Raw genomic sequence first — 27634 nt, 5'->3', positions numbered from 1 at the left:
AAAGTCATTGAATCATCATATAGCTTATCAAATTAACCCAGGTGCATTGCTAGACATAATGGCCAAGCTCCCACTACCCAAAAACATATATTTTAATTATTTATTATAAACAAATATAAATCAGTTTATATTCTTATATACAGTTAAAGTCAGAATTATTATCCCCCCTGAATTATTAGCCCCCTGTTCGCTTTTTCCCCAATTTCTGTTTAACAGAAAGAAGATTTTTTTTCAACAAACAACGCATAATGGTTTTAATAACTCATCTCTAATGACTGATTTATTTTATCTTATCTATTATCTATTTGACTACATATTTTTAGACATTGACTAGTTATTGTATAATGATGGTTTGTTCTGTAGACTATTGAGAAAAAAATATATAGCTTAAAGGAGCTAATAATTTTGATCTTAAAATGCTTTTAAAAAAATTAAAAACTGCTTTTATTCAAGCCGAAATAAAACAAATAGACTTTCTCCAGAGGAAAGAAATATTGTGGGATGCTTTCACCAGTGTTGGTACAGTTGCACATAGAGAATAACAAACTTATAGTGCAAAAGACGCCAAGCGTGAATGGCCCCTAACATCTTTATTCTGGGATTACCACTCTAAATGAATACACTTGCAAGTAAAATCGTATCTCAAATCTTTTACTGGGGCTCATTTTTTTTTTTTTTCACCGTCTCCCTGTGCCGCCCCTAGCAAGATGCCATTCTGGGCGATCGCCCATATTGCCCATGCCTAAATCCGCCACTGTTCATGTATATAAGCTCTATAGTCCCTGCAGCCAGGCTGATATTCAGCCAGGTTCTTTTTTCTGATTCATTTGCATCAGTTCTGTTGAGCACAGCACCCTTTGGTTCTTGTAAAGATTTGAACTGAGTGGATCTGAGTGGGTTGTGATCAGTTGTCTATGGCCTCAAAGCATTCATTCTTTCATTTTTTTGAATGTTTACCCTTTTCATTGTTTTTTTCAGCCTGTGCTTATTTTCGCATCTCTCCTTGCGTGGCCCACAGCGACACTGAAACCCGTCTGAGACACCTACTTTCAGCAGATCTAAAACACTCCCTAGCCATTCATCCTCAATAACCATCATATTCATTTTCTCCTTCAGTACTTAAGGCCAAATCCGTCACACTGTCCTTGACTAAAGCCATTGTTTTACCCATGTCTCGGCTGGTCTGAATGTGACTTTGTGTCTGTGCAGGTTCACGCTAATGTTGTGTGCTAGCTCTTCTGCTTATTGAGTGAGGAGGAGATGATTTTTGCAATCGCCTTTAAAAATGTGTGACTAAAGAATTTACTCGCTCTGCTTTTGTCTGTGAGAAATAAAGCTGCACTCTGCTTGATGATTCCCTACATTTCTGTATCAATGGTGTCGCTCAAGATTATTTTCATTGCTGTATTTCTCTTCCCCCTTTGCTTGCATATCAAATAACACAAAAATAGAGCTCATGCTGATGTTATTCAAATTGTATTTGGAGCTTTTTTACTTCTATTTTTAACAGAGACCAAATGTGTAATCTCTAAATGTTAATCAAACATTAATAAAATCAACACAAAATAAGGGTTCCACATTAACAGTAGCTGTTTATAATAATTACACAAAGACATTACACAATTACAACTGCATAAATTAGGTTATGAAATTATTGATTAAAATTATTATAAAATTATCATATTTTAAATAAATATTGCGCATCACGCTTGCGCAGTGGGTAGCACGATCGCCTCACAGCAAGAATGTCGCTGGTTCAAGCCTCGGCTGGTTCAGTTGGCATTTCAGTGTGGAGTTCTGCATGTTCTCCATGTGATCGCGTGGGTTTCCTCCGGGTGCTCCGGTTTCCCCCACAGCCCAAACACATGTGCCATAGGTGAATTGGGTAAGTCCGTAGTGAATGAGTATGTATGGGTGTTTCCTATATGCTTTATAAGTTGCCGGTTCATTCCACTGTGGCGACCCCTGATGAATAAAGGGACTAAGCCAGAGGAAAATTAATGTCCTTAATGAAAATAACGGTAATTTGCTGGAATTCTGCGCTGTGTAAACACAGAAAGAAAATTGCCAGAAAGAACATTTTTCCAGACACATTTAGCTGCTAGATGTTAGTCACGTTTACATTTGCATTCAGCAACTACTCACAATAAACGCCAGTCTGTCAGAAATTGCGCTACAGAAAAACACAGCATGTCATGTGACTTAACTGAAGTACATTATTGGCTACTCTAAGGTCTTCTCTTTCCAACAAAAAAAAAATGTATGCTGGTCTTTGAGAAACAATGGCAGGGAAATGAACATAAGTATTATGTTGCCAAATGGTGACACTGCGCAGTAGAGGGTTAAGATCAGTTTTGATCACTGTTCAAAAGAAATGCACTTCCCTCAAACATTAGTAGCAATCATAGTAACTCAGTGACCTTTCATCTATGTAATCTTGTCGACACCAACATGTGCTTGACCAGGGAGCTGATAAAGATTAACCAACTCACAAATACAGGATGCTCAAATGATTTGTAAAGAATAGCTAACACTTTTCTGTGAGCTATTAGTAGGGCCAGACGGAATCTGCGGATGTTTTTTGCTATTTCTGCAGAGAATTTTGGTAAAAATCTGCGGATTTCTGCGGAATTATTTTAGGAGTATCATAACTAAAACCTTAATATGTGAAATAAAAAAATAGTATCTTTTAAACTTTTATTTAATGTTTAAAATGAAAATCCAATTAGATTCACTTTATTTGGTAAACATAGCAAGTCTCTCATATAATATATCTGCTAAAAGACAGAAAATATTAGATCTAACTTATAATAGCGGATGGAAAATCAGTCAAATACTGCACTGCAAAGAGCAAAACTAGTTTGACTTTTTTATTATAACTTTCCAAATAATCACAGAATAAGAAGGATAATCAATGCCTTACTGTTTGTTAAAGGATTATACAGTAAATGCACTTTGTGGAGGTTCTTTGCCTCCATGTCATGCGTTTAGTATCCTTTAGCGCATGGCAATTCCTTGATTAACCCTTACTAATTCATTGGACCTGTTGTTGAATTATGATTACTTCCTTAAGGAATTACCAACTATGTTTACAAGGATACTAACAACCACTTGGATACTTGATGCCATCTGGAGTTTTCACCATCTCAGTGGCTCAGATTACAGTTTAATATTAAAAAATATCTCTGTGTGAGTTTGGTTTTACTGTATGTGCATTTAAGAACATGTAAGCCACTGTTTTGACACATAATGATAAACATTTTGTGGTCAAATTGCTGCAGCATTTGCCTTGATGATATGTTTTGTAAAATTTAAATATTTCAGCAGAAGAAAACATCAAAAAGAACTGAGTTCAACACATATCCTCAAAAAAAAAAAACAGGTTTCCTCTGAGCAAAATCGCACAGTTTTCAACTAAGATCAATTTTCTTTCTTTCTTATTTGATGGTATTGCTAGAGGTGATAAGATAAGCTATAAATCTTTTTGCCCACCTGACCATGACATCCTCAGCCAGCGTGGCGGACAGAGGCAGGATGTATAAACTGAAATGTATGGCTCGCATTTAGTCCTCCACAAATCAATAGTAACCTCCTTTGTTGATGAATGATGAAATTACAAAGTTATTTGTTGTTCTAGCGAAGCGTTCTCCACACACACACTATTAGGTTTAAATCACCTAGTCTTCCTTCCGCTGTCCGTTCTTCCCTCTTACATGCTGTGATTCATCAGCGCCGCTTTCTTTACCCCGTTGAAGCCAACGGATGCTGTTCTGGTTCCTATGGCAATGGCTATTTTTTCCTCTGATTAAGTGGAATTTGCTTGTACCTTTTAGCCCATCATGACCAAAGGGTTATACAATAATGAAGCGAGAACAATTCAAATGGGCCAGACAGAGACGGGGGGTGGCAGGGCAACTGTTTGTATGAAATGGAGCATAAATGTATCTGACACTGACCGTGCAGGGTAATTATCAAAGGAAACATTAAGAGATCTTCTCTTCCACATAATGAACTCAATATGATGTAAAGAGAGGAGACGTGTGGATACAGCTGGTTATTTTTATAATGTCTGAGGAACAAACAGTACAACATGACTAAAAGAGAAGCAGGTGATTTCACTGTTTTAGAAAGAAGTCACTTATATTCAACGGGACTAATATTGCACAGAACTGGGTTCTATTGTGTTATATTTAAACATTTTATTTAATTACAATGATTATTGGGATTAATTTTTAGCACACAATATTCAGAAAAAATTCTAATAAACTGATTTAGAGGTAAAGAATTTTTTTATTGCTATCAGTGTTACCAATAATAACTTAGCATATATAAAAATATCACGAGTAGCTGTGCGATATGGCCCACCAGTGTAGAGTGCCTTAGTGTCCCACCAATGCCGATATACAGCCATACCACACTGCTACAAGTGGGATATTGCATTTATACAACAGTTCAACTCCATAATCGGGTGTATAAAAAAGAAAATCAAACATAGAGTCTCAAAAATCCTTTTGTATGAGGAACAACTTTCTTCCGTTACTCATTCACATTTGCAGCTGACGTCAGAACAGTAGAAACTGTTGCCAGTTTACAAACGTCACTGTAGAGCTAGTATTTCAATGATTCTCTAGCGTAATGTCTAAAGTGATGGCAAAACAGGTAATGTCTGCTCACATTTTAAAAATATAAGGCTGAACGACCTGAAATGCCATCAATCTACAAAGATTTCACAATATTTCTCTGTTGCAATCGAGATATCACAATAAGTAATCCAGAAAAAGCCAGAACAAAGCAAACACTACCAGTTTCTGTGGTATAAATACAGCAGTCTAAAATACAAAACTGAGAGATCAACTCAGAATGTCACTTACCTGATTTAAAATGATTTGTTCAGCTGTAGTTTGAAACTTACACTGAGAAAATGCTGTTTGTCTCCCTCTAAGGACTTAATATGTGGTCTCTTTTGCCATCTTGTGGTGGAACATCAACCGTTTCTTTGGTCTGCTCAGACAGGCTGAAGGCGGCCGATGCACTGAATTTGATGCTCTGAAATTTATATATATTTTAAAATAGGCACTATCCTTATAAATAAACTGCATAGTTGCAATCTAAACAACTACATTCTCGACTAAAAAAAGTCTCAAAAGTACATAATGTTGCCCAACAGCAGCAATATTTGTCAAACTGCAGAGTGTCCTCTGCTTGTCACTGTATGTGGGAGGAGTAATACACAAGGGTGAAGGGTGAAGAGGCGGTACGCATGCTGTTATTTGCAGTATATCGCACGACTATCAGCCAATCAGATTCAAAAACCAGGCAAAATTGTTGTGTGTGTATATATATTTATTTATTTTTTATATATATTTTTTTTATTCCGCTTCTGATTTCAATTTTAAAAGACAGAGTTTGATGAACTGGATGAGTCTGTCTGACTGTCAGTGAATGGCAAATGAAAACGTCCCTTCACAATGTTTTACACTACATTATTTAAATCTACCAAGCTTAGTTTACAGTGTATACAATGTTTACATTGTTCTACTTACATTAAATCTAAATCCCAAATATCAGAAATGACAACAGATTGTTAAGATTTAATTGATGTCAGTTTTAAAGTTATTGATTAATGCACTTACTTGACAGATTTCATTGATTCATTTTTCTTATGTTTTTTCCCTGGTTTATCACAAAGGAATGAACCGCCACTTACTTGACTTTTATTTATATATATAAATAATTAATCTCAAAAAAATCTTACTCACAGAAAAGTCATATGATTAATCACAATTGTCATTCTCAACATATAGAGTATTCCAAACTTTTAATAAATAAATGAATAAATAAGAAACCTCTCTAAACTGCATCTTTGGAGGCAGCATCTATTTCTTTTGTGTAAACAGAGTTTTAATGGAAACCGTTTTTTTGCTGATCCTTTGCAACCTCTTTATGGCTGATTGAGCCAAGAATTTATAAACTCTATACAATACACTGCTAATTATTTCTCACAGTTCACAAGCATGGCACAACGGGATTTACCCAGGGTGAGGACAAGGATTTTTCAACTTCTTTTTTCCAATTAAGAAAGTACTTTTTCATTTGCTTTAACCCTATAGCATCTATACTATCTATTACTCTTGCTGGTAACAAATAATGGGATTATGAATTTAATGGATGTCCAACAAGTGTTTATTCATTCATTTTTATTTTCATATTATTTTTCATTTCAATGAAATTTGATAAATCAAATAAATAACTAAATAAACATTGTTTTATAAATAAAATAAACTATTGGATGGCTTCAGTACACTGATGTATCTTTTTTATTTCATCACATAGATGTCTTAATTTTGGCGACAAAGTGACATAGTGATTAGCACCATAGCCTCACAGCAAGAAGGTCGCTGGTTCCAGTTAGCAGTGTCAGTTGGCATTTTTGTGTTTATGTTTTTGATGTTCTCCCCATGTTCACGTGGGTTTCCTCCGGGTGCTCCGGTTTCCCCACAGTCCAAAGACATGCAGTATAGGTGAACTGAATAAACTAAATTGTCCATAGTGTTTGTGAAAGTGTATGGGTGTTTCCCAGTACTGGGTTGCAGCTGCAAGGGCGTTTGCTGTGTAAAAGATATGCTGGATAAGTTGGCAGTTCATTTCTCTGTGGCGACCCCTGATAAATAAAGGGACTAAGGCAAAGGAAAATGAGTGTTCATTCATTCTTACATTTATTCATTCATATTTATTATTTTTATTTATTATTTATGATCATGTGGGACAAACAATGTAGTCACATGTCATTTTGACCACACCACAGCATTTTTCAAAATATCTTTCTTTGTGAAAATATTTTTTTGAAAATATGTTTCATAAATTAGTGTAAGTAAATCACACAATTTAATCTGAGGTCAATTATCCATTTAACACCCATACTGTTAAAGCATGTCATACTGGACACAAAATATTCTGCAGATTTTTTGTTTATTTATTTATTTATTTATTTTTTATTTATATATATATATATATATATATATATATATATATATATATATATATATATATATATATATTTTTTTTTTTTTTTTTTTTTTTTTTTTTTTTTTCTTTAGTGGGATAAAATGATGCCAGTGATGCTCAAGATCAGTCAATGAATCAATCAATAAACCAATCAATTAATCAATCAATAGCTTAACTAGTAAACAAATAAATTAAAAAGAATGAACAAAAAGTGGAAAAAATAATTTGTGTTATTTTTTAATTGTTTATTTAATTCATTTTTATTTTCATATTATTTTTAATTTCAATGACATTTGATCGATCAAATAATTAAATTAAAAAACACAGTTTCTTTAAATAAAATTAATTATTGTTTGGCTTCAATAGACTGATGTATATTTTTATTTTATCACATAGATGTCTTCAATTTTTTAAATCATTTTTTAGAAGAATATCATTATGCAAAATTATTTTTTTTAATTTTTTCTGTGAGCTATTTCTTTAAGGCAGAATTTGACTTGAAATGTCATCCACTTAACCATACTTATGAGATGTATATCATCGATGCAGCCATCATTTGTCAGATTAAAGTTCCTGACCCTCAGAAACAGACCACACTGTTTAAATCTCTTTTTTCCAGGCCACAGATTGTACGTGAGCAACACACATCTCAAGGTTGGGCATCTACATCAAGATGGATGCTGTGTATAATCGAACCAAACTTCTCATTTACTTGTCCTCTCTCACTGCCTTTGCCTTTCTTGTGCCGGTGATGTGCGTTTTATTAGCATGCTCTGGGCTACAGACGAATGCTGCAGCTCAATGCCTGACACTGAGCTGCACTCGGGCATCCATCACAAGTGAAGGGGGCGCTATGGGTCACTGGCTTATGCTCTGTGTAATTACAGATGGATACCCACGAGATGAAATGATTTACAAGTGGAGGAGGAACTCAGTGCAGGCGGCCGATCAGAAGTCGTGGAGGCTTTACCAGTTTGACTTCATGGGACTGAGGAACACAACTGATGTTATCAAGACTACCGCAGGTCTTTGTTTTTTGCTTTATCATTTGTTTTCTGATTTATTTATTTATTGGGTAGGTTTATATAAATACATGCCAAAAATAAATTATTTCCTTTTCGTCACGTAGCAAATTAACATGCAACTTGACTGTTGCATAAAAATAATTGGTTAAATAACAAAATGAGATTGAATTAACAAACAAGTGAAATAAATATATTTTAAATAAAATAAAAATGAAAGAACTAAGAACTGAAACCAGCTCAAATGTTTTTGAATAAAACGCGTTACAGTAATGTACATATGTAGAAAAAACGTTTTGAGAGGTATTTTGACAGTTCAGAGCCACCATACACGCGAAAAGCAATACAGATAGGATTACTTTAGAAAATGCACCATAAATTCATCCCAATTGGCATTTTAGATTCTTTTGAGCATATGTAGACTCTGCTTGTCAATTAGACAACGCTTTTATGTTCGTTCATGCTGTCAACTGCTGGAAAAATTATCGATGAAAGGTTTATGATAAACCACTGTGAAACTTTAGCTGCAGGTTATGTGTGATGCGCGCACACGAAATAAAATTTTTCCTTGGAGTCAAATTTTGATACAAATCCTGAGCATTGAGCACTGGTGACTTTATGACATACACAGTGCATAATATAAAGATAGAATGTAGTGGACGGGTTGAGAACCCTTATGCTGGATTCAGTAACTGGCCCCTGCTGCTGTTTGGGGTGCTGTGAAGTTTCTGTCGGCTCACTATGTGTGTTTGTCCTGATAGCCATCAGACACACTCATTACAATCATTATTGCCTAAATATGCCTGAACAATCTTACATCAACAACACATGGCAAGCAATGCGTTGATAATAAAGTCAGAGCACTCACTCTGGTCCCCCCGGCCTATATATATATATATATATATATATATATATATATATATATATATATATATATATATATATATATATATATATATATATATATATATAAAATATTAGCTTTGATTTTAAAAGATTTTAGTCATTATTTATTGATTGCAGTTTTAGTAATTCTTTATTTATCTTTCAGAAACCACACAATACTGCAAACTATTTTAAGATGATGATTTGGATCTCAGTAAACTTTGTATAATTAACATTATAGTAATATTATAGTATAGTAATAATCTAGTAATACATTGTAATGTCAGTAATGTTTATTATCAGTAAGGCAGTATTGCTACTGTATGTTTATATGTGATTTAAATCTTCTGTAACATTGTAATAGTCTTTACTTACACTGTACATTTTTGAAATATTAATATTTGTTAATGTTTTTGTTTTAAGAAGTCAAATAATTTTAATATTTGATCAAAAAAATAAAGCCTTAGTGAGCAAAAGAGTCCTCTTTTAATAAATTATATAGCAAAATGTTAATATTTCCAAACTATGTATCAGGCACCTTTAAATGTACCTGACCCTAGATTTCTTATTTAAATGCTTCTTTTGGGACTAGGAGTACTAGAACTTTGTTTTAGACTATATATTTGTAACCCAGGAACTCCAAAACAACAGAGAATAAATCCAAATCCACTTTTAAATGACATTATGAAATTATGCTAAACTAGCATTGGCATATTTATTCAAGCAACTACCTTTAAATATTTCATTATGCCCTGATTTATTTACGCACTACTGTATTTACTAGCAGATACACATTGTCTCTGTTTAATAATGATTTTAAACTACATAACAACCAGATCAACCAAATTCTTACCTTATACTAACATGTTACCCTCTTGGCATCTTAATTATATTGAAAACCAAATCATTATATTGAAAACCAGTCCAGGAGATTGAATATCAAATATATAAATCCTATAAGACTCCTGTATTGCATTTTCTCAGGGCTTAGTAGCTCCTAGTAAGGATTGTAAGATGTATGAAGTAAAAATTGCGTCAAGCTCTGTTAAAATTTTGAGGGGTGTAAAATAACAGGAGACTTCTTACAAGATACAAATATCAACAAATTAATATTACATATAGTAGCTTCCCCAAGAGGACTTGAATTCAAACTCTGGAAAGATAGCTTTGGCATGTTGTAACCTGACTATATAACAGTGCATGAAAAAATAGTCCACATATTACAAACCATTTTAAGGATCCAAAGTATAATCTATTTGTTTTTTCCATCTCTATTATTTTAGACACAGGTAAAAAATGACATGTTTATCACTGTATGATGAAAACATTGAAAAGGAAAACATATATTGGCTACAATGAAAAATGAAAGGCTTTGTTTAGGCCTTTAGAAAACTGCTGTATAAAAGTTCACAAAAGAAGCAAGGTCATTTTGAACATTTTATATTTCAGGTGTGCAAAAGTATTAAGTCTGTGAGACTTAAAACTATTCAATATGATACATTGTTAACAGCATACCTCTAGGATCAGTTAAATTGGAAGCTTTTGCATATGAATTGTGGCATTTTTGCTATAACATGGGAGGAGTTCCAACTATTTCTTCTAAAAACCTTTCTTAAAAATGGCCTTGAAAAACACTATAAAATTCTAGTAAATAAGAGAGCTAAAACTCTTAAAATGTTGCAATCATAAGTGCGTGCCTGGATATTTTCAAAGTTATGATGACCCTTTTATAAACATACACAAATGACAAACCGACAAGAGGGCTTGTCAAAAAAAAAAATCAATTTAAATGCTACGTGACCTTGCAGACTTGGTTTGGGAAAAACAAGGTTTTGTATTATTAGTAATTTACTGTAAGTACAATAATGTTCTAACAGACATTCACTCTTCTTTTTTAACTATATGTTTCATCTGCAGCATATTTTTTCTCTTCCCAGGTGACTATGTGGTGATGACTGTATATTTTGACCTTAGCAGAAGAATGGGATACTTCACAATTCAGACCTATATCCCTTGCATACTGACTGTGGTTCTTTCCTGGGTCTCCTTCTGGATAAAAAAGGATGCAACACCAGCTAGAACAGCACTAGGTAAGTGTAGTTAATACAGACACTTGATCCTTGTGCGATTGATTTGTGTTATATTCATGATTTATTTCACTGTTATTTCAAATCAACAAATACACTTTGATGTGAAATATGTTTGAGGCTATAGTTAATACTTAGACTTATTGTTTTAAGAAGTACAAAAATTTAGATTGGTATACACTCACTGGCCACTTTATTAGGTACACCTTACTAGTACTGGGTAGGACCCCCTTTTGCCTTCAGAACTGCCTTAATCATCCATGGCATAGATTCAACAAGGTACTGGAAATATTCCTCAGAGATTTTGGTACATATTGACATGATAGCATCACGCAGTTGCTGCAGATTTGTCGGCTGCACAACCATGATGCAAATCTCCAATTCCACCACATCCCAAAGGTGCTTTATTGGATTGAGATCTGGTGATCTTTGTTGAGGCCATTTGAGTGCAGTGAACTCATTGTCATTTTCAAAAAAAAACAGTCTGAGATGATTCACCGTTTATGACATGGCGTCTTGACCAAGTCTACATGCCTAAATGCATTGAGTTATTGCAATGTGATTGGCTGATTAGAAATTTGCGTTAACAAGCACTGGACAGGTGTACCTAATAAAGTGGCCTGTGAGTGTACAGTATGGTGCATTATTTGTTTTCATATTTTGTTTGATCCATTTTAAAAAAGGGGAAATTATGATGTCTTGATAATTGTTTTTAGGGTGTTTCTTTTTTTCACTTTCATTCTTGTGTCACGAACACACTTCATCTGTTTTTGTTGGCTTTATTCATTTCTTTATAGTTTCCTGCTTTAAGTCCATGTCCTGTCCTGGTAAATGTCACTGTTGTCAAGGTAATTTTTATTTTATGTTTTTCATCAGCTTAACTTTTTTTGTTTATGTATTTATATAAATAGTCCTATCTATCTATCTATCTATCTATCTATCTATCTATCTATCTATCTATCTATCTATCTATCTATCTATCTATCTATCTATCTATCTATCTATCTATCTATCTATCTATCTATCTATCTATCTATCTATCTATCTATCTATCTATCTCGATGTCTGTCTGTCTGTCTGTCTGTCTGTCTCTCTGTCTGTCTGTCTGTCTTTACACTGTAAAAAAAGTTTTTAAGCCAGTACAACATAATCCTTATTTCCTTTCGTTTTTTCTTGTACTCAACTTTTGACAACATCAGCTGCACTGACCTAAAATTATTTATCAGTAATACAAAAAAGTTGGGTTAGATTATTAGTTTTATGGAGAGGTGAATGATTATGTTTGTTTGTTCTAATAATGTATTATTTTTTAGTACCAATTTCCAAAAGAGTTTTTTTGTTCGCTCATCTTCAGAAATTTTAGGTCAGTGCAACTGACGTTTTCAAAAGTTGAGTACATGTTGATGCCAATGGTGTAGTGGTTAGTGCGTCAACACATGGCACTCCAGTGTTCACGGATTCCTGCCTCAAGGTCCTATGCCGATCCTTCCCCTCTCTCCTCTCCCGATGCTTTCCTGTCTGTACTCTCTACTGTCCTATGAAATAAAGGTGAAAGAAATAACTAAGTTTGCAGACAAAAATAAAATCTGCAGACAAAAAAATATAAAGTTGGCACAACATAAAAAGTTTTGTTACAGAGTAGTTCACCTCTCCAGAAAACTAATAATCTTTTGTTAATTCAATTCAATTCACCTTTATTTGTATAGCGCTTTTACAATGTAGATTGTGTCAAAGCAGCTTCACATAAAAGGTCATAGTAAATTGGTACAGTGTAGTTCAGTTTGTAGTGTTTAAGTTCAGTTCAGTTTAGCTCAGTTCAGTGTGGTTTAAAAATCACTACTGAGAGTCCAAATATTGAAGAGCAAATCCCAACCCAACTAAAGGTTTTTTCTAACAAATAATTTTAGGTCAGTGCAGCTGATGTTTTCAAAAGTTGAGTGAACATGAAAAAGTGAAAGGAAACATGGATTATGTTTTTTGTTGTTATACTGATCAAATTTTTTTTACAGTGTACTGTAAAAGATATCTGTTAATTATCAGTTTGCGTATTTTGTTTCTGTTTTATTTGTGGTTATAAATTGCATTACAGGATGTAGATCTCTGCTCTCTCAACTTTTGATGTTGAAAATTCTACTCTACAGTTTACAAAGTTACTTTTGTTGACATTTTATTAGTTTGAGACAAGATATTGTTTAAGAACTAATACATAGAGAAATAAGTTTGTAAAATAACAGAAAATGTACTGGCAGCTTATTTCCAGGTTTTCACAACATAATATACAAGACCAACCCAGAAAACATATCTTTTTAAACTATTAAAGGTGTTCATAAAAGTCACTTTTTCAGAATTTTTAAGGTTAAAAGTTGTTTGAGGAAAGCCCAAGGTACCATAATGCAATTCAAAAGCCTAAATAAGTGGGGGGAAAACATTAATCACAAAATACAGAAGATTTTGACTATGTTGTGTCATTCATTTGCATATTATTTATTTTAAGGCCTTTATTTACATTTTGACCTTTCATTGCTTTATATTAGTGAGTATCTCAGAACCTGTCCATTGCTGTGAAGAACAATAATAAAAACGTCAATTGCATCAGTTTGATGCTTCAAATTCAGCATTTGGATTTGATCTGTGTTATATTAGTCATATTATGACACCTGTTGTTATAGTAGCATGGTTCTCATAACATATACTGTATACTTAACTTTCATTTGCACAAATAAAAAGAGCAAATTATGGGTTTCACAGTAATTCCATTAAAATAATAATCATAATCATAATCACAATCATAATAATCATAATAATCATAATAAAATATAAAAACATTTAACATTTCAGTGAACAGTTCTTAAAAAAAACATTTTTACTTAGTGTAAAGAACAGTTTACAAAATAACCTATACTGGAAAAAAAATGCTGGGTTCCACACAATTGATTTGTGTTGGGGCAACATGAAGGAATTAAGTTAACTTATTAGTTTTTACAAAATTAAGTGGATTAAACATAAAACAATTAAGTTGTCTTCAAAAAAACTCAAAAATTGTGTTATTTCATCAAATTTTAAATAAGTACTTTGAACAAAAAGCAAATATTACTTTTTGAGTGTATTTCCACTCTAAATAAACTTTAATTGAATAGAAAATATGCTAAAAGTTCTTCTTGAAACCATTAATGGCAATCAAGAACCTTTATTTTTAAGAGTGTTTTCTGTCTTGTTTTGATTAGCACACCACAGATCAATGTTTCCAGCGAGTTTTCTAAAACTAAAAAGCAGGATCAGTGACGGTCACAAAAACAAGACCATAGATTGACATAAATTGGTTATCTTCACCAATACTATACTGTAGCTCAATGCAAAGAAAATGAGAAGAAAAGGTCTGCACAATATATGTTTGGAAGAAAAGAAATAAACTGGCAACATACTCTGCAGAAGAAAAAGAAGGATGAATGCAATTAATCTGTCTGACAAAAGAAGTCATTACACCTTCAGTAGAAAGAAAGGGAGCAGGAGAAAAAGTAGAGATTTGCTTTACAGGCGTCCGGTTGATCGATGGAGTCCAGAGAGAAAGGCAGCCGAGATAAAATGGTAGGAAGAGAGAGGGGGTTTTGGGCTTACAGCTGTGGAAATGTCAGGTCAGAAAAGGATGTGACCAAAACAGAACCTAGAAGAATGGTGAGAGGTCATGTATAGGGTGCCAGTCTGCCAAGAGCAGTTCTTTTCGCACCAAAAACAATAACTATAATGATAACAGCTTATCCACATCAAGGCACAATAATGTTATTTATTATTAACACATGCTGCAGCTTGTTATATGAAGCTTTAAATGCTCTTGAGCTTTAAAGCAGGATGGATTCTAATTGGCTTGCAGTGTTTCAAAAATCTGAATGTAATTCTAAAATATCGTTGCCCTATACTGTAGTTTTATTTGTGATATTAAATGTAAGAGATTTTTAGAACTACGACATAAGAGAAAGTGTGAGAAAATTCTGAATTCATATGGATTTAATAGTGTTCAAGTACAATGTTAATATTTACTTAATTCTATAGAGGTTTGGTAAAATTTCTTACCAGTTTGAGTTGAAAATATTATCACTATTATAGCATTATTTTCCTTCAGAAAAGGACAGTTGGAAAAAATACCAAATGTTTTTAAGATATTGATTTTGTAGCTAAATAAAGTTAAAACTACTATTGTGTAATTTACAGCTGAATATAAACATGTTTGGGACAAATCTTATTTATTTATTTATTTTTTACCATTTTCATATATGTTCTAAATCATTTTTACATTTTTTTTTTTATTTTGAAGAAATGATCAAACACAAAGTGCTCAGGGGTAGCTTAAATAAGGTGTCTGTGCTCTTTGGATAATCAGACATCAGAATAAATAGCAAAAGTCAGTCAAAGGCACTTGGCAAATGTGTAAAAAATATTTTAAAAGCCTTTATTGGCTATCTCTTTATTGGCTATGCACCAACACATTTCGGCAAGTGCTTGCCTTCATCAAGGTCATGGAGATCAGGTGCATTTGGAGTTTTTTTTAAACACTATGATATCATGACTCATTAGAATATCTAAACAATACTAAAATAATATATTGAACACACGGTCAACTCAACAATCATTATTACAGTTTATCTCAGTCACTTTGGTGCATTTCTCACAAAATTATTTACATTTGCACAACAATTAATGCATTTCTCAAAACAATTAGTACAAACTGCAAAACCTAGTTGATAACCTGCAAAAGTGTGTCACTTGCTCAAAATGGATTGCTCATTCCTCAAAAGCAAGTATTCATGTCAATCAAAGAGTCAGAGTCATCAAGATGAAAAGTCCTGACATCATTGTTTATGAACAAGATAGTCAAATGGCTTTGTCATGTTTTCATCATGACAGTTCACTTTCTAAATTTTTTCCAATGCAAAAAAAAGTCCAATTTTGGTGATGCGTCCTGAAAATGCTCAAGACATGACTAGATTCTATTTGCACAGCCATTTGAAAACTACAGTAAAGTTAGACATAACTGTATTTAGTGAGGATTTTTACTGCATTTGCTTTTTGCAATTCTAATTTATCCACAGCATTGTGCCAAAAAATAAATGCACCCTTATTTACAACAAACAAAAACTTCCTTTGAGAAGAGCTGTGCACAACTGTAAACAATATTGCAGTACATATTGGAGGTGAACCTACAACACACTGTACATACAGTAGGTCTGTAAATCATTCATGAAATTGTTAAATTTAATAGACATTTTCAGGAAAAAAAAAGATTTAAGAAGTTTTATAAAATTAGCTTGACAGATTTTGACAACTAGTTCAACATTTTTGTATGTAATGACTCAAAGTAATGAAATGAGGACTCTTAGTTTTATATGGAATGACTCGCCAACATTCACAAGTTTAGTTAATTTTGACTGACATGACATAAGCAATTGATAATATTATAAAACAGCAGAGATTTGTATGAAAGCAATTGATGCATGTCCAAAAGCATTCGCAATTTGTTGGATGGAATGAGAAACTGCTACTATGATGTGCACAAATGAATAATTGTTTTGAGAAATTCATTAACTGTTGTGCAAATGTAAATAGTGTAGTGAGAAATGCAGCATAGTGACTGAGAAAAACTGTAATTCAGCATTAAACCCCGCAAAAAAATGCTTTTCTTAGATTTTTTGTCTAGTTTCTAATCCAAATATCTAAAAATTCTTAAACCAAGAAGCATTTTCTAGACAAGCAAAAGATATTGTATTGTTTTAAGACATGATATTCCAAAATTAAGTGAGTTTTTCCCTTAAAAATCTAAGCAAGAAAAGCATATTTTTGCAGTGAAAGAGGAAAATAGTGATGCATGTTATACAACATATTTCTCAAATAATACAATGTGAATGCATATATAAACAAATAAACTAGAATAGTGTACAAATAAATGCACATAAAGATGCACGTAAATATGCATATACATACATATACACACACACACACACACACACGCATATATACTGTAGATGTGTGTGTGAATATATGGACATATAAACAGAAGTTTAGTCGCTTTTACTTTTTACTGTAAACAGTAGATCCAAAAGGTCTGTCTCTGTTTAAGTCTTTTTGTTCTGTCTCCTCCTCTTGTACAATTAAAAATATGCTCTATACCAACCATTTTTAATGAACTGGGATTGCCGTGACCTTGATTTTGTAATGTAAAGCCATTGGATATAGTAGATTACAATTGCATTTTTATGCTCAGCTAATCTCAATTTAAATTTTCTGTTAGTCATTCCTATATAGAAGCAGCCACACAGACATTCCAATCAATATACAACAAATGTAATATTGCAATTAATAAATGAATCGATCTTAAATTCACGACCTGATGTTGGATCCCTAAATATATTCGTCATTGTGACAACATGCTTAAGATGAACATATTTAGAGATCCAACATCAGGTCGTGAATTTAAGATCAATTTATTTATTAATTGCAATACTACATTTGTATCATTTAAACTGGAATGTCCACTCATAGCTATAAATTGTTAATCTAGTTGGTTGAAACAACAAAAAGATTCTGTGTTTCAGACATGTTTGCATTCATTTTTAAACAACACTATGTCAGTGCTTTAACTTCAGAAGAGTGCTTTTACGATTATTAATAGATTAATACTGTAGGTGCTTTAAAAATGTTAAACCAGGGGCAATAATAGGTATTTCATCCTCCTTTTAACAAATTTCTCTCTGCTGGGAAGATTTTCCACTATGTTGAAACACGGCTGCTGGGATTTGCTTCCTTTCAGACATAAGAGCCTCAGTGAGATCATTGTTCAAATTTATCCCAGAGGTCTACAGCTCTGGGCAGTCGGTGTCTGTCTTCCATATTCGCCGCTCTGTGCATAGGTGCATTAGCCTGACCAAAGAAAGATCCAGAAGGTTGCCTAATACTGTGGAAAGATAAAAAATGGGTGTTTAGATATGTGTATAGAATAGAGCTGCACGATTCTGGCTAAAATGAGAATCATAATTTTTTTGCTTAAAATCAAGATCACGATTTTCTCATGATTCTGTAGATGTAAAATAAAGGTTAATATGAGTAGGCTATTATTATTGTTATTTCTCAAACATATGGTAAAACAATAACAATGTGTGTAGGTCTACTGTTGGTTAAAATGCTAAATTTTTAATAGACTTTGAATGGTGGACTTGAACAGACTTTAAATTTGTCCTGGTCATTAATGCACAGTAAAGTGACAACATCAGAATACAACTATTCATAATTCTGAAGTTGAATTATTGTGTTTGAGGCATATCCTTGCAATCTGTCATTGACAACATTATTAGACCATTTTTTTCTACTAGTAAATTCAGACATTTGTCATTATCAGATTCCCTAATAATTAATTTTAAATATTGTGAAATATTAATATAATATAATTAATATAATATAATTAATATAATATAATGACAAACATTTTATGTCTCACTTTAAATAGGTAGAAATCATTACACACAGAGAAATTAAATAAACCAAGAGTAGAGCAGCACTGAACCCAGTAAACTGCTGTTCTAAAGTCATTAGTTCATCCACAACCCAACATCCAGGCTATACCATCATTGAAAAGTACAGATTTACAATGTTAGCCAGTTATTATGTCATTCTTATTCATTGCAAAAATAATAAAAAAATGTCAGAGGACTAATGAGGCTAAAATGGAGCTTAGCAGTTCAGGAAATAGTACCATTTTGAAATGCATATTTCATTCACATGCTTTTCGAACTCAAGCAGGCAGTCTTTTAAATAAGTGCCACTGTATGAGGGGAGGTCAGTCTAACAGGTGAAGGTAATGACCAGCAACAGCTGAGGAAAAAAGGAATGGAGTGCGAATTTTCTGTCTGAAATAGATGAAGCTTGCTTGTTTCCATAGAAACCTTTGCAAAACAGGGGCACAGTCACTGGTTTTCTGAGGCAGCTCTAAATGCCCATGCAAGAGCGGAGATGACATTGTACTCGCTTCTCAGATTCTGCCTGTTCGTGTGGGTGGATTTTTTTTTTTTCATTTGCAGGTGTCTCTGTTCCTATGAAACACAACAAAAGAACTTCAGCATCTGGAACGGTGTCTTGTTGAAAGGAAAAAATAACAATAAAGGCATGTAATTTGCTGTAGTGGTGGTTTATAGTGCCCTATACACAAATACTGGCATCCCTCAGATGTCGGATTGTAGTTTTGGAGAATGTCTGTCCCCATGACAAGACTCAACTCATTTCTGTTCTTCTCCAGCTTTGATTCTAGGAGCATTTTTTTAACCTTTCTCTTAACAGTGACAAAATAGACACACTCTTCTACTACACTGTAAAAAATATCTGTTAATTAACATGTCCCGTATATTATGATTCATAAGCGTTTTCCATCTATTTACGGTTGTGAATTGCATTATGGGATGTTGATCTCTGTTCTGTGAACTTATGATGTTTAAAATTCTACTCTACAGTTTAACAAAGTGACGTTTATTGACATTTTAGCAGTTTGAAATAATTGAATGTATAAGAAATTATTATATTTAATGAAATGAGTTTGTAAAATAACAGAAAATGTACTGGCAGTTTTTGTACCGTAATGTACAACCCCATCCCAGACAATATATCGCTTTAAACTATTAAAAATGTTCATAAAAGTCACTTTTTCTAACTTTTCGTGGTTAAAAGCTGTTGGAAGAAAGACCAAGGCCACCTAAATCAGTTTAAAAGCACAAATAAAAGGGGAAAAATAAAAGCATGAATCATAAAATATTGAAAACTGCTAATTTATGGTTAGTTTTTGCAGTGTAGCCAGGTTCAAAGCACATCCATGTGGCTTGAATTTTTAATTTTTGCCCTGTTGGTGGGCATTTTCTGTGTTTTTGGTATTTTCTTGTAACTACTTCCCATTTATGATCTTTTTTTGCCACTAAATCACAATTCTTTGATCTTAACGACTGTGATAAATGACAAAGTTTGGCCTATTGTATGTGATACCACATATTTATAGCCCTCTGAAACAGAAGGTAATGGCTTAACGATTTTCTGTTACTAGTCACACAGGTGTACAGTTTTATTTTAAATACCAATAGAAATGTACTTTTAAAATTTTATCATATGAGGTCATAGGTGTGTCAATAATAACATCACATACATTTAACAAAGATATAATATATATATATATATATATATATATATATATATATATATATATATATATATATATATATATATATATACATACATACATACATACATACATACATACATACATACATACATACATACATACATACATACATACATACATACATACATACATACATACATACATACATACATACATACATACATACATACATACATATATATATATATATATATATATATATATATATATATATATATATATATATATATATATATATATATAATTTTTCATTTTTATATCAAACTGTCCTGTGTTAGCAATTGTTTGTTGTCAATGAGAGTTGTGTGTGTGTGTGTGCAAAATATTAAAAGAATAAATAACCTTTTTTATAACCTTAAAATATTAGTGGAGAGCACAGTAAGGTGGAAATACTTTGCTTTTATTATATCACTATGTAAATCATTTCTACTTAAGAGTAGGGCCAGACAGAATCTGAGAAATTTTTTTTGCTATTTCTGTGGAAAATTTTGTTAAAAAATAAATAAATAAAAATAAATAATATCTATATATATATATATATATATATATATATATATATATATATATATATATATATATATATATATATATATATATATATATATATATATATATATATATATATATATATGTGTGGATTTATGCAGAATGATTTTGGGAGTATCATAACTAAAAACTTAAGAAATTAAATAAAAAAATAATAAATTTTCAACTTTTATTTAATGTTTACAATGCAAATCCATTTTGATCCACTTATTTGGCAAACAAAGCAAGTCTGTCATATAATGTATCTACAAAAAACAGAAAATATTACTTTACAAACTCAACTGTAAATAAATCAAATGAATATTTTAATATTAATATTATTATATACAAATAATATTATTGAAATTAATTAAAAAACTGACTGAATATAAATATACACACATTTACCCAAGTAAATACATAAACTCAACGATGGGCTAAAAATCTGTGGACATTTATGGATTTCTGTGTGCGCAGATTCCATGTGGGCCTAATCATGGGGTACAGTAAGATGCAGCGTATACTGTATAAATGAAGATATACCTGTACTGCAGGGCCGTTAAATGATTAATTCAGCCCCAAGGCTAAACTACACTCAGGCATGTCTTGACAGCGTTACAGTTCCATATCACTATTCTGAATTTCAATTGCTTTGTAGCATACAGCTGTCAAAAATCAAATCAAAACTTTGGAAAAGATGTTTAAGAAACTAGTAGTACACAAATTATCTGACAAATTTCTTTAAATACAACACCCGAACAGCATAGTGTGGTAACTGTAATATAAGAGAAATAATAGACTCCCTCCATGAAAGCCTTAGAAAATAATGCACACTCGAGGGGCATTATCCTACTTATAATTTAACAGCCCCATCGTCAATTATTCCTTACATAATTATTATTCACGTCTTTGTTTTTTGATCAAATAAATGCAACCTTAGTGAAATTTTAATAATAGGGCTAGAATTATAATGACATGCATTACATCTCACTTTGAATGGCTAAAAAAGGTGCAAATGAGATGTATATTGAAAATGGTTATAATAATATAATGACCTGCATTAACTGTCTCATTTTGAATAGTTGAAATGCATGAGAAAAAAAACAGTAGAGCAGATATAAAGCTAAAGCAAGACTGAATACACCAAACCATTGAAACACTCACATTATATTGATAGAAATTTTCCAATAAGCCTAATTCATTTACGTTATTATGCACAAGTTACATTATTGTCATGCCTGCCTCATAACAACCAAAGAAATGGAGTCTCATAGCATTTAATCAGCTTTGCAGAGTAAAATAGCACAGCATAATTTGTTTAGAGCCAAAAAATGACAGTGTTTTCTATTCAGCCGAGATATCAAACTACATTTTACACATGCTAACAATGTCAGCATACGCATTAGATGATTTAGCTCATATTTTTCATTAGCAGACATTTCCCCTGTCACCAGCCTTTCTGTCTAATATTCTCTTCTGGTTATGCAGGAATAACAACGGTATTAACCATGACTACTCTCAGCACGGTGGCTCGGACATCGCTGCCCAGGGTCTCGTATGTCACAGCGATGGACCTGTTCGTCACTGTCTGCTTCTTGTTTGTTTTCGCGGCTCTCATGGAGTATGCCACACTCAATTATTACTCCTACAGCGCCCGCAGACCAACCTGCAACAAGACCAAACGATCGGTGAGCATTTGTTCTGCATCAGTGATTTTATGCTGCAGAGATTGGGTTCTACTTTTAGGAGAAAGCTGTGTATCCTGTTCACATGATATGATATGTAAGGGTTTTATTGTCTTGCTGGCACAGGGACGTCATGATATTCTGGACATTTATCAGATTTCATTATGTGAAAAACATTGACATATTCCATGGCCAATTTTGGATGTATTCAGGAGTTAATCCTTTTAATTTGGAATCAGCTTGTTTTTTGTTTCGATTCAGAGAGTAGCGATGTGCATCATCACCTAAAAAATCTCAAGTATTTTCAAGGGTTTCTGATGATAGCTTTGATACGTTTTACTTTGTGTGTTTGTGTAATTAACATTAATTACCATTAATTGTTATAGCATAATAGTATAAACAAATATCTATAAAAAAGTACAAAGAATGAAGAATAGATTCTGTTTTAGTGATAGAAAGTTTTAGTGTTTGCAGTGTGTTTTTTATAGCATAGAAAAAGAATATGAACACTTTTCCACTATAAGCATGATTTTTATTATAGTTGTATTCTTGAGGAGGTGTTATTTCAATAAGTTTTCAATAAGGTCAATATTATTAGCCCTCTTAAATTGTTTTATATTTACTACAGAAAAAAAAAACACTTTTGTACAATGAACTTGTCTAATTAAAATGTCTTACCAAATTAAGAGAGTGTTTAAATTGCACTTTAAGCTGAATGAAAGTACTGTATTATGCAAAATACCAGTAAAATATTTAGTGTTGTCATAACAAAGACAAAAGAAATTCGTGATTAGAAATAAGTTATTTAAACTATTATGTTTTTTTGTGGAGAAGAAACTCTCCATTAAACAGCATTTGGCCAATATTTGAAAAAGACTTACAATTTCACATGATGTGGCGACATGGTGGCTCAGTGGTTAGCACTGTCGCCTTACAACAAGACAGCCGCTGGTTTGAGTCCTGGCTGGATTAGTTGGCATTTCTCTGTGGAGTTTGCATCTTCTCCCTGCATTCGCGTGGGTTTCCTCCGGGTGCTCCAGTTTCCACCACAGTCCAAAGACATGTGGTATAGGTGAATTTAATAAACTAAATTGGCCGTAGTGTATGAGTGTGTATGGATTTTTCCCAGTATTGGGTTGCAGCTGGAAGGGCATCCGCTGTGTTAAACATGTGCTGGATAAGTTGGCGGTTCATTCAACTGTGGCGAGCCCTGATGAGTAAAGGGACTAAGCCGAAGAAAATTTCATGAAATAATGAATTTCACATATAGCTAATAATTATGGCTAAGACAAAGTTAAAATTAAAGCAGACACTACCCACTTAAGTGTTACAAAAATTCATTAAAAATCATATATATATATATATATATATATATATATATATAAAATTTTATTTATTTATTTTTTCTTGCTCAATATTAATTTAAATACAATGTTGTAAAGCATATTAAGTTGTGCTGCTTAATATTTTACACAGAGTGTATGCAGTGTATTTACTGTATTAGATTAGATTAGATTAGATTAGATTAGATTAGATTAGATTAGATTCAATTATACAGCAACTATTGACCAGTCTGAGTCAAGTTATCTGGTATTACTATAAACACAGGCTCATTGTGAAAACATACTCCTGTATACATTTCTTGAGAGCGTGAATTATGTAGCCAGAGCTACGTATGGCTGCACTTTTTAAAAAAAAACGAATGCTAGGAGGCAGTATGACGCTGCCGACAGCTTCATTTTTTTTGGAGCTAGCAGCTGACCACTTACCTCCGTGATGACGTCATTTCCACTGTTGCCAGTTTGCCCAGTTGCTTGCCATGTACACGGACTTGAAACGCTAAGTGGAGTAGATGACAGGGTTCGAGTCTGATGAAGAACAGTTCCAGAAAGCAGGTAGAACAAAAACAAAAGGCAAAAAATTAAATAAACAATTAAATAACAGAGTAAAAACATTCATTAGTTTAGAAAACAAGTCATTACATCATTAGTTTTACACTATATAATGCAAAAAATACCCATCCAATGACAGAATGTATATGCTACAAGTCTACAAGTGTTATACTTTGGTAAAGAAAAATAGTGATGGGCTCTTACTCCACTACATACAGGCAGAAGTTCTTTTTCCTTATGTATTTGATAAAAGCTATTTCTTAGGATGCTATAGAAATAGGATTTCATTAGGCGGATTTAGTTGTATAATGCGATGCTAAATTATGGTTGAGCAAGCACATCTTACTTTTTTATTCATTGTGTTTCTCTGTTGAAATTCCCCACTCTCGACAATCACTCTTTTTGATTAGATCTTACCTCTGCTCCGAAGCATGGATAATTACCATAGCAATTTTACAGAAAACAAATATCACTCTATACTGTAGGTGATCTCACATAGATTATCTTTCGGCAGCTTAATTACCATGCTTTGCTAGTTGTCACAGTAATGAGAAGAATAACTGGGAATAAGTGTCAGAATATTGCTGGAGAGTTTTGGCTGTGTGGTCTAAAGGGTTTAGAGGAAGGATTTAGACAGCCACGCTGAGATTTTGAGGTCGCTGTACCTGCCTGTGAGAGACTGATTCCACACTTGCCTTGCCCACCGGAGAAAACACTGTTAGTTCAAGTGAGTGGAATCTCTTAGAAGCCACCATGATCTTATGATTTGAATGGCAGCTCCCTGTGAAGGCTTTATTTAGATGCATGAGCATACTCTTCTATCTTTCTTTTGGGGTCATGTATTGTGTACAGTGCATACAAAATGCAAATAGAATCACTCATAATCAGTGGTGTAATTTGTTTATTTGTTTTAATTTTGTGGAATATTTGGATTATTGTTGTAGGAAACCTTTAGAATAGTGCCAGAGATGCAAGGCAGTGGTCAGTTTGTGTGCAAAGCATTTTTGCATGTTTGTTTATTTTGTATATGCATAAAATAGGCTAGTATATTTAATTTAAAGTGTTTTTAGAGGAACTGAACTGAACTAAACTGAGCTTAAACTCTGGAAACTGGACTGACACATTTTCAATTTACTAGAACTTCCATGTTAGGCTGCTTTGACACAATCTACATTGTAAAAGCGCTATAGAAATAAAGATGGATTTAATTGAATTGAACTAAAAGTAGCTGTTTGGCTTGTAATCATAGGGGAACCATTTTAAGTGCTACATAGCACCTATATCTTTAAAGATGGTGATATGTAGCAGCTTACCCACCACAAAGAACAACTAAAGAACCAATACTGGCACTATATATAACTTAAACTGGTTTCCCTATAGGAGTCAAAGAACCACTGAACTTCCACAAAGAGCTGCAGAAAAATCAATTGTGTGTCTCTGTCTGTGCAGACCAGGGGGGCCCAAAAATGTTCTTATAAAGGGCCAAAACCCAATCTTTTGAGGCTAGTGGACCGAAGGTAATTATAGTTACCATGGGTAATTTCCTAATTTATTTAATAATATTTAAAAATAACTACAAAACATTGCTTCATATTAACTAATACAGTATATATATTTTTGTGTACATTTTATAATGAACCTATTACATTACAAACAAAAACAATCTCAATTATAATAGAATGGAGTTACACTAGCTTTTGCTTTGATTTGCTCCCCGATGTCTTCTGTGTGGTCCTTTATATATTTATTTCAGAATCTATATCACAATTTGATCATTCGCAATAGTCACATCGCAAGTATATGCAATGTTGAGTCTGGATTATAATTCATCATTTTGCAAGTGTTTTTTGAGGCTTGTGAATGTGTGAGGCATTTAAAAGCGTTCAGGCATAAGAAAATGTACCGTTAGCAACTTTGAAAATTTATTAACGATTAATTTTTTTGGAATTATTTATAAAATAAAGACTATGCAGTGTTGATTATGCAATTACTTTATACCTGAATACATTCAGACCCTTTCGAAAACAATAAAATGCTCTTTATTTAATTAGCATATTTTCCTTCTTTAAATTTATCTATGGTTGTAGATTATTATATTTTATGCACTTCCCAACAGAATCTTCTCAATCAATTTAAAATTATAGATTCTTAACGAGCATTTATTCAACTCATCTAATGAAATTGTATTCATATCACAATATATATCGCAGAATAAAAAAATACGCAATGTTTAATTTTTCCAATATCGTGCAGCCCTAGTATTTACATTTTAGATTCATTTACAACATTTATTTGAAACTTTTCATTTCAGTTTGCTTTTTTGTAGCTTAGCAATAAATCCCCAACCCTCTCTATCATTCTTTCTCTCTTCTCAGATAGGATGATGGGTCAAATCAAAGGTTACAATGGGTCAATTTTAGCCCACGGGCCCTACTTTGGGCATTTCTGGTGTGGACAAACAGAGACAGACAAATGGACGGACAAGTAGATAGACTTTCAGAGCAACTAATGCAAGGGTTATCATTAGAGGAGTAGAGAATAGAACTGTAACTTTACATTTTTTATATTTAAAACTTTACACTTTTAGTGGAGTAAAATTTTTAGCATATCTGTACTTCTACTCAAGTGCTTATTTGCATATTTTATGTTTTCTTTTTGCATATTGCAAAAATGAGTCCTTCAGATTCTAACAGGGTGTTGTTTTTATCCTACAGAACTATTCGGTACTGGATGTGGGTCCTCCTCCCACTGTTATCACACTCAACAACTCCATGTACTGGCAGGAGTTTGACGATGCCTGCGTTTATGAGTGCCTGGATGGAAAAGACTGCCAGAGTTTCTTCTGCTGCTACGAGGAGTGCAAAGATGGAGCGTGGCGAAAGGGCCGTATGCATTTAGACATCCTGGAACTCGATGCATACTCTCGTGTCTTCTTTCCCACCTCTTTCCTATTGTTCAATGTTGTCTACTGGGTAGGCTACCTGTATCTTTAGCATTCCCACACACCTCACGAAGCAACAGACTTGACTTTTGGTTCTGTCAAAGCAGAAACGAAGCATGGACTAAACAAGGACTTTTCAAGGTATGTTTTAAAACAAAAGAGTGGATACTGGTTATCAAAGTTGAGCTGTGGTGATTCAAGGACTTCTCCTGTAGAAGACATAAGTGACAAATGAGACCACAGAAACCGAAAGCTACAGCAGATAAATCAAAACCCTTAAAACCAGGCTGTTTTTATGTGGTAAGGATGGATTTTGCTACAAGCTCTTTAAGTGGTTGCAATTCTCTGGCAGAGATCTTTGCCTTTTGTTCTTCAGGTACCAGGGAA

General features: G+C 33.0%; 1 protein-coding gene across 2 annotated transcripts in view; it reads left to right on the top strand.

Annotated features, from left to right (window-relative positions):
- The window catches only part of LOC130230870 (gamma-aminobutyric acid receptor subunit gamma-3), a 225662-nt gene extending 198283 nt beyond the window's left edge, over nucleotides 1–27379 (top strand). The window contains exons 6-10 of one of the 2 annotated variants that reach the window (XM_056460169.1): nucleotides 7893–8030; nucleotides 10850–11002; nucleotides 11797–11847; nucleotides 22218–22417; nucleotides 27021–27379. In XM_056460169.1, coding sequence (XP_056316144.1) covers nucleotides 7893–8030; nucleotides 10850–11002; nucleotides 11797–11847; nucleotides 22218–22417; nucleotides 27021–27299 — 821 coding nt within the window. In that variant the 3' untranslated portion in view covers nucleotides 27300–27379. The remainder of the gene's footprint in view (nucleotides 1–7892; nucleotides 8031–10849; nucleotides 11003–11796; nucleotides 11848–22217; nucleotides 22418–27020) is intronic. The other variant, XM_056460170.1, reaches the window with a different exon arrangement.
- The last annotated feature ends 255 nt before the right edge of the window (nucleotides 27380–27634 follow it).

Source organism: Danio aesculapii, chromosome 6 (assembly GCF_903798145.1).
Source record: "Danio aesculapii chromosome 6, fDanAes4.1, whole genome shotgun sequence".
In the NCBI taxonomy this organism is placed as follows: domain Eukaryota; kingdom Metazoa; phylum Chordata; class Actinopteri; order Cypriniformes; family Danionidae; genus Danio; species Danio aesculapii.
This window is presented reverse-complemented; position numbering and strand designations above follow the sequence as displayed.